The sequence below is a fragment of the Mustela putorius genome, unplaced genomic scaffold (assembly GCF_011764305.1).
Source record: "Mustela putorius furo isolate JIRA1106 unplaced genomic scaffold, ASM1176430v1.1 tig00003896_pilon_pilon_pilon, whole genome shotgun sequence".
NCBI lineage: Eukaryota > Metazoa > Chordata > Mammalia > Carnivora > Mustelidae > Mustela > Mustela putorius.
This window is the reverse complement of record NW_025422045.1, coordinates 7,302,870-7,317,553: the sequence shown is the minus strand read 5'-3', so window position 1 is coordinate 7,317,553 and position 14,684 is coordinate 7,302,870. Positions and strand designations below refer to the sequence as shown.

The 14,684-nt window shown below is 35.1% G+C and overlaps 1 protein-coding gene across 10 annotated transcripts in view; it reads right to left on the bottom strand.

The window, feature by feature from the left end:
- The window catches only part of USP3 (ubiquitin specific peptidase 3), a 107,145-nt gene that overhangs the window by 65,831 nt on the left and 26,630 nt on the right, over positions 1-14,684 (bottom strand). For 6 of the 10 annotated variants that reach the window (XM_045067491.1, XM_045067492.1, XM_045067494.1 and 3 more), the window contains 2 exons: positions 7,546-7,606; positions 3,515-3,646 (listed from right to left, as the gene is read on the bottom strand). In XM_045067491.1, coding sequence (XP_044923426.1) covers positions 3,515-3,646; positions 7,546-7,606 — 193 coding nt within the window. Of the gene's footprint in view, positions 1-3,514; positions 3,647-4,586; positions 4,658-6,126; positions 6,192-7,545; positions 7,607-8,559; positions 8,689-14,684 lie in introns of all 10 variants that reach the window. The other 4 variants (XM_013059553.2, XM_004758744.3, XM_045067497.1 and 1 more) reach the window with 3 other exon arrangements.

The window sequence follows — 14,684 nt, the reverse complement described above, 5'->3', positions numbered from 1 at the left end:
AATATAATCTTTAAGAATATATAAAATTTTTTTTCATTTTGTTTTATTTTCTTTTAATATTCCTTTAATATTTTTGCATTATCAGAAATTCGGTTACTACTGATAAGGATCAGAGTTGACAAGACTATGTCAGATATCAAAAGTTATCTGTTCAGCATTTTAAAACTGTTAATTCCAAATGCCTATTTACATAAGAAATCAAATAAAAGTTCCTAAATTTAATCATAGTTTATTTTTGATACAGTAATGTATACCGTATACAATTCCATTTTTACTGACTGGAGAGAGAAGCTGGGGTGGGAGGAAAGGAAATATCACTTAACACATAATAAAAGTGAACACTAGCCCTTGTGTGAACATCTTGGGGAGATTTTCATTTTTATAGAAATCTTCACTTACCTCTAAGCTCAAGCTGACTTAGCTCCTAAAGAAGTAGGTTTGTGTCAAATCAGAATTACTCCTTTTGGTGTTGTTTTCCTTCTTTTGAAACAGTGACCCAGTTTATGTTGTTCTGTTTGGTTAATATGTGCTTCTTCCAGATGTCCTGTTCATGTGAGAAGTGAAGGGAACTGCTTTACAGCAGAGTGTCCCTCTTGGGAGGTAAGTGAAATAGCTCACACAAGCTACAATTTACATCTTCTTCAAGAAAGATGGTCTGTGGTTCCTCAGTCCTCCAAGATGATCAGAGGAAAAGTATTATAGATTTGGTGTAACCTTCCCCATTTTTGGAAGATACATAAAATACAATCTTTCCAACAATAAAATATATTGCCTACTCTGCACCAGACATTGAGTACTATGGAAGATATCATCTGACATACGGTTCCTGCAGTCCACAAGGACATTTACGAATAACCTAATGTTCAGCAGGAAATTACAAGTATCCTAAGAACTATGAGTTTAGGAGAGATTACATCCAGCTACAAGTGAAGCTCAGAGTGGGGACAAGTTCAGTGGTAACTTCACAAAGGATATGCTAAGATAGGACAGGGCAGGGACTCTTGGAAAGGGGAAAAAAGGATAAACTATAAGCCTCAGAGCATGTTTCAACCTCTTTAGGGCAGAGAGCATGTGGAAAAGGAGCTTTAACAATACCTGAAGTCAAAAGATTTTGACTACAAGCATAACAATAATCAAATAGGTCAAAACTAATGCACCAATATTTTACCTCTGAAGCAAATCACTGAGTCTAACCATAAGAAACTTATGTGCAAGGAAACTTGATAAACTGAATTAAGTGAAATTACTGAAGCATACTAGAAAACAACACACACAAATTCATACAGAAGAAGAAATCTTTTTTCATTTTGGTTTTTTTTTTATCATGCTGAGGTGTGAGGAAAATGTTAATTTAGACTACACCTTTATTAATTTGTAATTATCATAGATTTCTTTTAAGGCATCAGTGTAATGCTACATGGTGATTCCCTGGGCATTTTGTTCTTAAACCTACATATGACACAGTAATGTGACCAGCTGCAGTTCCCTTCCTGCATTTCAGAAGCTCTGAGTGCCCAAACATTTGCCCCTCTATATAACTTCACACAAAAGATGCAGTTGCCCAAGAAGCCTCCACCATGGTATGTACTCCCCAAAGTCCAAGATCTGCCATTTAATTACAATTCAGCCATGAAACCTCAAGTACTTTAGCATATTATACCAACATAAAACAAATCAAATTCCAATCCTAGTTAATAAAGGTACTCCTACAAAATGCAAAAAGTATATTCTTATAAATGAAGAACTGAAGTATGTAACCTATAGTTTTAAAGAGACATATTCTACTCCATTAAGATAAGTTTTAAAATTTCCTAAAAGAGTTACTATTTCCTCATAATCTTACCAATTGGAAGAAAACCCAAATGAAAACTTGTTATAGCACACAGAGATTTAACTGTATTTCCAAACTTACCCATTTAGCAATTGCTAACTGCTAATGCTAACTGCTAACTGCTAACTGAAAATCAAGAATGAATGTTTTCAACGTCTGGTACATACAGGCTGACATGACTTACAACAATGATTGTGAATTATACCTAAAGAATGATCTTAAATTCTGATCTCTAAAAGTTAAGTCTTAAAGAAACATATGGTTCTGTCAGTTAGGTAGCTCTGTCATTCTAGTATGTAAGTTTCCTAAGGGAAAGAGGGAAAAACTAATGAGAACACTTTAATGCTTACCTTTCATAGGAAGTAGCATTTTACAAGAGGAAATAACAGCAAACTGAGCACTAGCCTGTGTGTGAAAATCTTGGGAAGATTTTCATTTTTATTGAAAAAAAAAAATCTACCTCTAGCTTCTCTCTCTTCCAGGTCTGCACATCTCTCACTGAAAGAGTAGTGGTTTGAATGACTAAACCTTAAGGTATTTCATTCAAAAGCCACAAAGTAATAATGTTAAATTTGCAAAAATTTTAAAATAGGAAGGCACTCTTTCTTCCTTTTGATGGACATTTTTCTATAATACAACAATCAACTAAGAATGATGTAGAAAAGATTAGCATAAAACTCCAGTAGAGTGTAAATCAAAAGTGATCTTTAGATTTTAAATCCCCATTCCTGTCCCGTACTGCTTTCATATGACATTTAAGGGTTGGATGGTCAAAAAGGATCTCCAAAGGGATCTTTTAAATGACTTTTTTTCCCTTCAATGCCAAAAACCTTTTTAATTGAGAGTAAACGCTTTAAAGCAAGTAAAGAATTATCTGTCACAATTTACTAGTCAAGGAAAAAAATTTGCTTCACACTGAAGTTAAAACTGCAAGAAACACTGACCATCTAAGCATAGCAAATGAATATGAATTATTTAACATTACTATAACCTAAATAATCTAGTTCTAAGTAGTCACAAAAATCAATGCTTATTTCATTGTCATTTATACAAAACAGACATATATTATATTACAAAGAGAGAATAGGGCCTCCAATCTCCTTTTAAAGGATGTGATACTTTAAATTAAAAAAAAAAAAAAAAGCCTGAAAAGCTACACATGAAATTCTTAATCTACAGAGGAGAACAGAGGATCTGTGCTGGGAGAAGGGAGATTGTCAAAACAGTTTTTTAAACCAAGAAGTTACATTTTCAAGATTATATAACAAATTGTTAACTGGACAGTAAAAACATGGGCTTAGGCTTTTGTTTTGTTTTGAATACAAGTGTTTATCTTATTATTCTTCAATTAAAAACAAAATAAGAAAAGAAAAATAATTATAAAGAACCACAAAGAAATACTTTTCATTGCCCTGAAGCTTATCAGGATGAACAGGGAACAGAGGGGTGGGAAAGAGGAGGCCCAGAAGTTGAAGGGAACAATGCCCAGTAAAATCTGAATGAATAAGGACAGGCTTTCCTGATGGCTCCAATGCCCTATGCATCCTAACGAAACTAAAAGGAGGTAATGGCAGTAGCAAAAGGTTTAGAGATTGATAGGGGAGGACAAAGAGTGAGGAAAATGCAAAAACACTTGCACACACTGAGTAAGAAATATCATCTCCAGAAAATATTAATACTTACCAGTATGTACTGTAGCTACTGCAATCCATACATACTGTATGCTGAGGTTTATCTTGCTTTTCTGATTTCTTATGATTAGTTAAGGGTACTTGTGCATCTTCATAATGTTTTTTTGCATGGCCATTCACATACCTTACAAAAACCAAATAAAATTTTATTTTAATCTACATATTGCTTTGGAAGTTAACACATGATAATAAAATGAGAATGAGAAAGAATTCCTCCTTATAAGAGCATTCAGTCCTATAAAGAGCATTCAATTAGTTAGTGATTAAGTGGAGTGCTTAAAATATGCTTTTTTGCAATCAAACATGACAGTCGACTTTTAATTATACAGAAGATTAGGGCCAGGCAAGGAAAGGCTCATCTATGCAAATCAGTTTCAATATCACAGATATTATCACTTATCAATCCCTTTGCTGATAGCTTTTTTCCTTTTTTTAAGATTTTCTCAGACTGCTAACCAACTCAGGCTATTCTCAAAGGCAAGATTTGAAAACTAAATCACTCTTAGACTGCACTTGGGCTGCTGTGCTTAATATAAAAGGAGAAAGTCAGATAAGGAAACAGGCATAATCTTCTCTTTCTCATCAATATAGCTTTAGATATTTTATTCAACTGCCTAAATAATTATCTCCACTCATATGGAAACACATTTGTTTAGAAACATACAAAGTACAAATCATCTTAAGCTTATATAAACTATTTCTTTACATGGACAAAGATAATCAAAGGTTGACTCTATTCATAACAATTTTCTAACACTTTCCAACTAGACTTAATAAATCAGTACATTACAGAAAGCAGAAGGAAACTGAAATAATGCACAGGGCATACACCCAAGTTCCTCTAAACCTCCACTTAATTACTGTATGATGTTGTAACTGGCCAGTACTGTGAAGACCCTTATAAAACAGAACTTCCCAGTTCCTAGAAAGTAGTAAATTTACAGACGGCAAAACCTTATTGAAAAGTCAGTCAAAACAAATGTTGGTCAAATGGTACCAAAATAAACATAGAGAGTTAAAGTTTTGTCATGAGGCACCTTCATTAGACCAGGAGCAACACTCACCTTGGGGAAAGCAGAACATCTGGGGTAAATAGGGAAGACAAACTTCAGGCTCAGCCTCGGCCCTAGGAAAGCTGGAAGCATCAGAGGCAATACTAACCTCAACTTAGATTTTGATCATATTTTTCCCCATTTTATTCACTATAGTAAACATAACGAAAAACCATGTGTATATGGATCCTCTGTCCACAAAAGTAAACTAAAATCAATTTTAAAATAAAATAATGGTTAAGAGTATAAACCCAAAAATTACACTGCCTGGGTTCAAAAGTAGCTTTGCACTTACATTTTCTCATCTGTAAGATGGAGATAATAGTACTTAGACTTCATGAGTTCTTAGCTGATTAAATTAAGAAATTCATGGATCTGAATGCATAAATGAATGAATGGATGTTGGTAATTATTTTACTCACGTATTCCTTTATATGCTTAATTACTATTTATTCAGAATTTGTACAATATAATTGTTTAGGAAGTGGTCATATTAAGCACATGTAGGTCAAGAAACACCCAAAACATAATTTAAAAGGTAAACTCCAAGGCATTGTGTAGGTTCCATATCTAATCAGCTCAATTTCCTATGCTTATATAATTCATACTGTGCCATGAGAAACAAAAGTAGTAATTATAATGAGCACCTTCAAAATCAAAGAAAAAGCAATACTAAATGATATAATCATAAGGCATCACTACTCTCAGGTCTTCAAAAACTGATCATCTGTACATAGTACATAGAGGTCATTTAATCACCACACTATAGTCTCAATGTACTAGATGTTTATTGTAAGCATTGTAAGCAAGAAGTATATTACTGTTGATATTAATATTATATTATTGCTGATAATTAATATTATATTACTGCAATGTTTTGGCCAATATTCAAATATACCACTCAGAAGTTACCAATTATGTATAAACTGGATAAATATTTCCCTCATCTAATTTTAGATTTTAACTGAACAATTTGGTCTAAAAAGGAAAACCATCAATATATATGCCACAGATTTCTAACCACAATCATAAGAATTTGAAAAATAAATGGGATGATGTTGTGAAGGCTGATGGAATATACAACCCAAATATGCTACTGATAAATTGAAGGAATATTCAGCTTAAGACTTTCTGCAGGAAACTGGTCTACAATTACTGAAAAATCAGAATCCCTGGCAATCAACATCCAGGATCACATGAAAAAAGAAAATTAATCAATCAGCTATGTAAAAAGAAGATCCAAATACAAGCTACTCTCACTGTTTAATCTACTTAATCATATTTCTCTGAAACTATGCTGAATTTCTAAACTTAAGACTGCTTACAATTGGTAACAGACTACCTGCAGAGTCTAGAAATTTTTCAATTTATTTTTCCAAAACCTACTTAGAGAACTATTTGCCCCTTGCTATTAAGAACATTAACCTCTCCAATTTTTGAGAGTCTGTAAGGTCTTTTTGTTAACATAGGACCTTCAAGATTTAGGTCGTAGAGCACTATGAGACAACTAGAGAACAGAACTATATAAATTTTATTGCATTATAATTCTCACCTCTCAAAATCTAGGAGAGGAATCTGTCTCTTCAAATGCAGAATTTAAGTGCTTCTACTTGTCTTCTTTTAAAAAAAAAAAAATGTTATCTGTACAAAGTATTTTCAGGTTCCCCAAATCCTAGAGATTTCAAAGCCACAACAGCCACAATTAGGATATACAGTTAACATTTTACAAAGGTACTTTTAAGTGTACATGGAAAAAAATACTCAATTCCATGACTCAAAATGTGAAAAATCAAAAGTTAACTGAACACAGATGCTTTATTCATGCAATGAGGGTTTAAAAATAATGGGGAAATAGTCCTAACAAATACAATGTAGATTTCAGCGTGTGTGACAGTTTGATTTCCTATTCTCTTGCTGCTAAGCTATTAACTTCTAAGTAAATTCAAAGTGGATTTTCTAAGTTAAAAGAGCAATAGAAATAAACGTGCTGTCAAGCTGAAAGAATGCAAAGGTTGAGGGGCTCCTGGGTGGCTCAGTCGTTAAGCGGCTGCCTTCAGCTCAGGTCAGGATCCCAGGGTCCTGGGATGGAGCCCTGCCTTGGGCTCCCTGCTCAGTGAGAAGCCTGCTTCTCCCTCTCCCACTCCCCCTCCCTTGTGTTCCCTCTCTCCCTGTCTCTCTGTCAAATAAACAAAATCTTTTAAAAAAGAAAAAAGAATGCAAAGGTTGATTTTTGGGTTTGAGTTTGAAGAAAAAAGTTACTAAAGTATTTATGTAACATCATTTTGAAGCCAAGAAAGGGGAGGAAATGCTCAGGCTTGAACAAGATTTGGGGGGTAGGAGATGTTAAGGCCCTGAAAACAAAAATGTCTTAATGAACAATGAAACATTTGGTACATTTTAGGCAGCAATAGATAATGAACTCTATTAACAAGATCATTTTCCAGGGAATTCCTGTATCTATAAACATTCTGTTGTTTTGTTTTAAGAATGATGTGATATCTGGAATTTGATTCAGAAATCAGTACAGTATAGGTAATAGGTGAAACAAGTTTGGCAAGGTATTAATCACTGTTGAAGCTGGGTGATGAAAATCATGGGGTTCAATTATATTATCTCTATACTTTTGTATATGCTTAAATTTACCCTATTAAAAAGTTTAACAAACAACCATAATGTAAACTTTTATTTAAAGAATTCAAAGTTTCCTCATTTCATCTTTTCAATCAAATATTACTAGATTATCTGATCATCAAAATTAATTCTTCTGAGTACCAATATAAAGGTTTTTCCCCCTAGATTTTTCTCTGTTGTAACACTGAGCAAACAAACTATTGGGAAAGGGAAGACTTTCAGAGAATTACATACAATAATTAAGCAATGGTGCTAGTAAATCCAAGTCACTAAAACTTTGACATAAAGCTTAAAGGCAAATTGAAAAAAGCAAGTAGGGTAGTGAAGTAATGTCACCTACCTTCCACAATGGACACTTGAACAAGTCAAACAGACCCAGGGGCTTTTGTTGGAGCGGCACACTAATAAAAAGAAAAATACACAATATACCAATTGTATCATGTTACTTCCCAGTTTCTCCCCTAATCTGTAATATCATATCCTGTGATTAAGTTATAAATTCCATGGCTGCTTAGGTGTACTGAAATCACAAATCTCTGCTTTGTGAGTGCATTTACACAGAAAGGCTGCCTAATTAAAGTTATATTAAAAGAACTGAAATGCATGTCCACAACGGCTGCTCATTTTAATTGTTGGCTCAACTCAAATACTTCAACCACAAGTTAAACACATACACACTTTTTTCTTTTATTACTTATTTCTTTTTGCCATGGTCTCCAACAAGCTAATGACAGTCTATTTTCTCTTAAAAACATTTTTTTAAGTCGAATTTTTTAATCACACGTCTTTGCCAGGCAGATTATATACTATTATAAATGACAACTTTTTCAGTTTACTTAATGAGAGGCATAACCTAAAGATACAATTAGGAAAACTAAATCCAGTTCTTCCCAAATTTACGTCTTGCTTGCATGAAATACAATTCTAAATTTGACAACTGCATTTAATTCTTGCTGAGGATATAACCAAGACATTAATTATTTTAGTTTTAGTATTACAGGGATGAGGCAGATAAGAAAGGAATGAAAACTTAAAAAATATTGATTATAATTCTGCTTGCAGTTTACTCATTCAACCTAAAAAAAAAAAGCCCAATAAATATAGGAATGATTTTCAAAAGGGAAGGGACATAAAAATCACCTGAAAAGCTATTTCAAAACATGTATGTTCTACTCAGGCAAGATATCTACATTGGGATCGGGACAGAGGACAAAGAACATGTGTATTTTGGGAAAAGTAGCTTCCCCAGTGACTACCTAATACAACGCCCTAAGAACCACAAGTCCACATATGAGGGGTATGGGAGAGGCACCACAACACAACCATAAATTCAGGAGTATAATAAATTCACTACCTGGCATGTAGTATGTGCTCAATAAACACTTGTTGAAATTTCAAATTTCCTAGTTTCCTAGTTTAAGACACCAAGCTCTTCCAAGTTCTGGTCCCTACTATACTGCTCTTGCCTTACAGGCCTTTCTCCCTGTAAGAAAAATTAACCAAAATTGGAAATAAGGTTCATCAAGAACTGTAAGCCCTTTTAATGTATAATGAAACATTGTTTAATAGGTCCTCCCAAATATATTTAATTATAGTTTTATCTGTTTACCTTTGATTAGGACCCAAATTCTATGAAGTTAATAGGTTTTTGGGGTTTTTTTACAGATTTTTATTTGGTAGAGATAATATCTCTCCAGCACCCTCCAAAGGTAATGGTTTTACCACCCAGTAGGTCATTAACCAATTTTATATTGAGTTTATTCATTTCAATGTTCTTTCTTCAATACCTGCATTCACTCAATTCCTCATATGCTTTTAGAATCAGCTTTAACATCCTGCTGGTTTCCTCATTAATGAGTTAAATAAATCTCTGACATACATTCATTCTGTATTTGTCTGGGAGGGAAGAGGTGGGCAAGGAAAACTAGGAAAGCACAATGATACACAGCCCAAGAGATGCTGCCTGTCTGGCCAGCGAAGGGCCCTATTTTTTTTTATTTTTTTTTTATTTTTTTTGACAGAGAGGTCACAAGTAGGCAGAGAGGCAGGCAGAGAGAGAGAGAGAGAGGGAAGCAGGCTCCCTGCCGAGCAGAGAGCCCAATATGGGGCTCCATCCCAGAACCCTGGGATCATGACCTGAGCCGAAGGCAGAGGCTTTAACCCACTGAGCCACCCAGGCGCCCCTCTAACTATTTTTGAATATGAAAATTGCATGGTAAAATTCCCTTCTGGCAAGCCAGGGTCCTACCTGTCCTTAGTATATTCACACATTTACATTAACTGCCGGAGTCATCCTGAAGGCATTTGAGTTTTTTACTCAATTGGGTCCAGTTTTATTATATTTGCATGTAAGCTACATGACTGAAAGGCTAAGAACACCTTCCAAACTGCTAAAAACAATTATTATAAGCAGGTACAAGAAAAGACCATATGTGAGAGGAGACTGTTGGCTTTTTATTTGTACACCCCTGTGGTATTTGACTTATACTAACAAGAATGTGATTTTTTTTACAGAGGAGCACAGAGGAAGGGAAGGAAAAATAAAACAAGACAAAATCACAGAGGGAGACAAAACATAGGAGACTCTTAATCATAGGAAACAAACTAAAGGTTGCAGGTGGTGGACATTAAGGAGGGCATGTGATGTAATGAGAACTGGGTATTATAAAAGATTATGAATCACTGACCTCTACCTCTGAGACCAGTAATACATTATATGTTAATTAACTAAATTAATGAATTGAATTAAAAGTTTTAAAGAAATATAATGTTTTATAGTTTAAAAAGAAAGTTCTATAAAGTATATTTAAAAAAATAAATTAGAGGGCGCCTGGGTGGCTCAGTGGGTTGGGCCGCTGCCTTCGGCTCAGGTCATGATCTCCGGGTCCTGGGCTCAAGTCCCGCATCGGGCTCTCTGCTCAGCAGGGAGCCCGCTTCCTCCTCTCTCTCTCTCTCTCTTCCTGCCTCTCTGCCTACTGTGATCTCTGTCAAATAAATAAATAAAATCTTTTTAAAAATAAATAAATAAGTAAATAAATAAGAACACATTTTATTTGAAATAGGTATTCACAGTTTGAGATAATTTGGAGGACTGAAAAGAATATTATTGTTTTGTTTCTCCAACAAATCTTTTTTTCTCTAAGGAACGCCATAATTCAATCTGGAAAAAAAAGCTGTTGAAGTTTAATATTAACCTGAAATAAAGAATTACATTACAATAGTAAGTTTAGGTTCAAGTTTTTAACTATCTAGAGTTTGTTTTCATTTTAATTAAGGAAGATTTTTTTTCCTCCTTTAAATGAGAAAAAGAAAATCTAGAGCAAAATCACTACTACTTTGGTGTGTTTTCTACCAAGTGTTCTTTTGTTCCCCCTTATAGTTAGAAAAATACAACACATACCACATACAATTTCATTATCTAATTTCTCTACTACCAATATATTATTTTTTAAAAGATTTTATTTACTTACTTATTTGAAATAGAGGAAAAAGAGAGAGCAAGCACTAGTGGGGGGCAGAGAAAGAGGGAAGAGAATCTCTACTGAGCAGAGAGCCCAATGCAGCTAGATGCTAAGCTCAGTCCCACGACCCCAAGATCATGACCTGAGCTGAAGGCAGATGTTCAATCAACTGAGCCACCTAGGAGTCCCTCCACTGTCAGTATATTAAATGCATTTCTGCATGTTATTGAATTTAGAACAGTGTACTCTATATTTAGTCTTATAATATCTCAGTTGCCTCAAAAAGTTTGATTAATTTTTAATTTCTCAATTTCAAATTTTAAAATGGCACCGTGAGGTTGAGGGGAGAAAAAATTGGGGAATAATGGCTTGATAGGTATAGGGTTTATTTGGGGATGATGAAAGTGTCTTACAACTAGACAGAGGTGGTTGTAGATGTACTAAATGCCACTGAACTGTCCACTTGAAAATGGTTAATTTTATGTTTTATGAATTTTACTTCAATAAAATAAGTAGTTAAATGAACAGGTACTTTAGACAGGCATGAAAAAAGAGAGTAAAAGGGAAAAAGTATTGACTTTTAAAAACATGCAAACAAGTGACTGCGCCTTTTAGTAAATCTCAAAAGTTCCCTTTCTGAGTTAAGAAACCGGACTTCTTCTATCATGAATATTTATAATAAGAAAGTTAAAAATATGTGATAGGACAGTTGGTCTTGGCTATTTAAATGACAGTACTTTCTGAGAGCTTAATACTTTTAATACCAGAAAGACATGTGAAAGCTAAAAAGCTACATAGAATAGGATATGATACATAGAATAGGGTATAATGAGGCATTCTGAAGCCACTTAATTGTACTGCATTGGGGAATATTCACCTTATTCAAATTAAGAACCTTTGATGTACTCAAAACAATATAAAATAGGATGAAAAATATTGGCTTTATTCAGTTATTGTTAATATTCAATTATTGTTAAGAACAGAACAGGGCAGGGTGCCTGGGTGGCTCAGTGGGTTAAGCCTCTGCCTTTGGCTCAGGTCATGATCTCAGGGTCCTGGGATCGAGCCCCACCTCGGCTCTCTGCTCAGTGGGGAGCCGGTTTCCTTCTCTCTGCCTGCCTCTCTCCCTACTTGTGATCTCTCTCTGTCAAATAAATAAATAAAATCTTAAAGAAAAAAAAAAAGAACAGAACAGGACATAACATGAATAAAAGACTATCATAAATAATCTTAAAATTATTCATTTTATCACCTAAGGGGCACTCTCTTATAAAAGGTAGTCTCAATTTATACGAAGATGAGTTTCAAAGGTTTATCTGTAGGATGAACATATTTCCCATGGAAACAGCATTAGAGGTTTCCAGGCTCTTCTATAAAACTCTATGTGAACTGTAACGTAACTAACTAAAATGTATAGCTGACCCTGGAACAATGGAGGGTTTAGGAGTCCCAACCCCCGCAGAGTTAAAAATCCACATATAACTTCTGACTCCCCCAAAACTCAACTACTAATAGCCTGTTGTTGACCAGAAGATTTACTGATAACATAAATAGTCCACTGATACATATTTTGTATGTTATATGTATTAGATATCATATTCTTAGAATATAGTAAGCTAGAGAAAAGAAGGTATTAGGAAAATCCTAAGGAAAAGAAAATACATTTACAGTATTGCACTATATTAATTGAAAAAAATCCACATATAAGTAGACCCATATAGTTCAAACCTGTATTAAGGGTCAACTGTGTATATGTATTTTTTTTAAAACCACACATGGTCAATAAAAATGTTTTTAAGCTTTCCGGTAAAATATAAAAATATTAAGCTGAAGGTTTTTTTGTGTTTTTTTTTTTAATGTTAAATGTTAGAACTTGACAGAAAGAATTATAAGGATGGGAACTTAGAGAAGTTCAAAAAGATAAGTCTAGGGGCACCCGGGTGGCTCAGTCATTAACCGTCTGCCTTCAGCTCAGGTCATAATCCCAGGGTCCTAGATCGAGCCCTGCATTGGGCTTTCTGCTCAGTGGGAAGCCTGCTTCTCCTTCTCCCACTCCCCCTGGTTGTGTTCCTTCTCTCTCTCTGTCAAATAAATAAATAAAATCTTTAAAGAAAAAAAAGGTAAGTCTAAGAACTTATTAGGGCTCTTTTTATTAGACTTAATCACACTTCAAGGTGATGGTCACAGCAAGAAAGCTGGGCAGTGTATTTCTCATACTGTTACACTTGGCCACAACAGGATCACTGGATCTCATAAACAGAGTTTTGCCTTTTACTTAGAATATGTTGCCAAAGTTACTCTTTTTTCCAGCAATCTCTCCCATTTGCTTTGATTCTTCCAACCACAAACTCAGTGTCCCTTTTCTAAGCTCAGGCATCTCAGCCCAGAAGTTGGTACTAACTAGGCTCCTTCTACTCTCCTCCTTCTGCTATGGCCTTAGAACCATCCTCTGGCCCTGTTCTCACCTCAGCCACCAGGTCTGCAATTTGGCAACAGGGCCTTTTTGGAGGAAGAGGAGAGTCTTGATCCTCTCCTGAACTAGAGCCCACCTTTGAGAAGGTAGAGACAGTAACACATATGGTGGGCAGGGGAGAGAGATGGAAGAGCACCAGCCTCTAAATCATGCTAATGCCATGAATTCCTCCTAAAGTCCCTAAAGCTTTAACTCGCCTAGAAACCAGGAAGTGAGAATTGACAGGGCACAGAGGTAGAGGGAAGGTATCCAAATGATCTACAGACCAAAGTGGTTTTATTCCTTACTATTTTTCTAAAAGGAATGGCAGTATACTCCTTTTATCAAGAGATAAGAAAGACTGCAAACTAGGGAATCTGTGTGTACCAGGGCCTATTTACACACAGATGTTTTCACATTGCGTTCAAAAGACAAAGAGTTCATAGGAGAAAACAGCATCTACACTTTCCACCTAACCACTAGTCTTCAATCCCCTTATTATTCATTAAGAATCTAACAATATAGAGTACATATGATATGTAAAGCCTATCAACATCTCTCCTGGAATTCTTTTTTTAATAAATTAATTTATTTTTGAGAGGAAGAGAGGGAGAAAACATGCACAAGCAGGAAGAGGAGCAGAGGGAGAGAGAGAATCTCAAGCAGACTCCAGAGTCCCATGAGAGGCTTGATCTCATGACCCTGAGATCATGATCTCAAAAACCAAGAGTTGGACTCTCAACTGACTGAGCCACCCAGGCACCTCTCTCTTGAAATTATAAAGTTTTGTTTCTTACCAAACATCAAGCACCAATGCTTATGACACAACTTAGTCAGTGCCTCTACACACAAAATAGTTCAAGCATACAGCACTGACACACAAGCCACTTACAGTGCATCCATTATGCAATTGTTGCTTCAACTGGTAGTGAGAGGCTCTTTATCTTCTTAAGAATTCAGAAAGGTGAGGATCTGATGACCAAGATTCTAGTCCTGGCTCTACCACTACTAGCTATAGAACTGAGAACATCACTTCTCTTCTGGGTCTATTTCTTCATTGTAATATGAAGACTAGGCAATAAGCATATCCCCTCTAATCATATAATTCGTCAAAGAACATAAGGGATAAAATAAATGAAACAATAATGTCATCCTCCCCTACAGACAAACGTCTTCCAACTCCACTCTCCACTCTCCACTTAACAGAAGGATTAATTGCTAATGTAGTGTAATTTTCTAAACCAGTGATTTTCAGCTTTTTTTTTCCTGCCTTGAACCACTTGAGACAAACACATTCCCACCACATTGCCCATCAGTAGCAGCAACTCATCACAGCTGTGGGGATGGAAAGTGTGTGGAATCACTGAACAAACATGCTGCTATGACAGTAAAACTCAGAACACCACTCCCTCAACACATACAAAATTTTTAAAGCTCAACACTCTAAAACTATTACCAAGCCATAAGAAAACATTAATAATATAGTTTTGTTTTGTTTTTTTAAAGCAAGTTCATGGGGCATCTGGGTGGTTCAGTTGGTTAAGCATCTGCCTTCAGCTTAGGTCC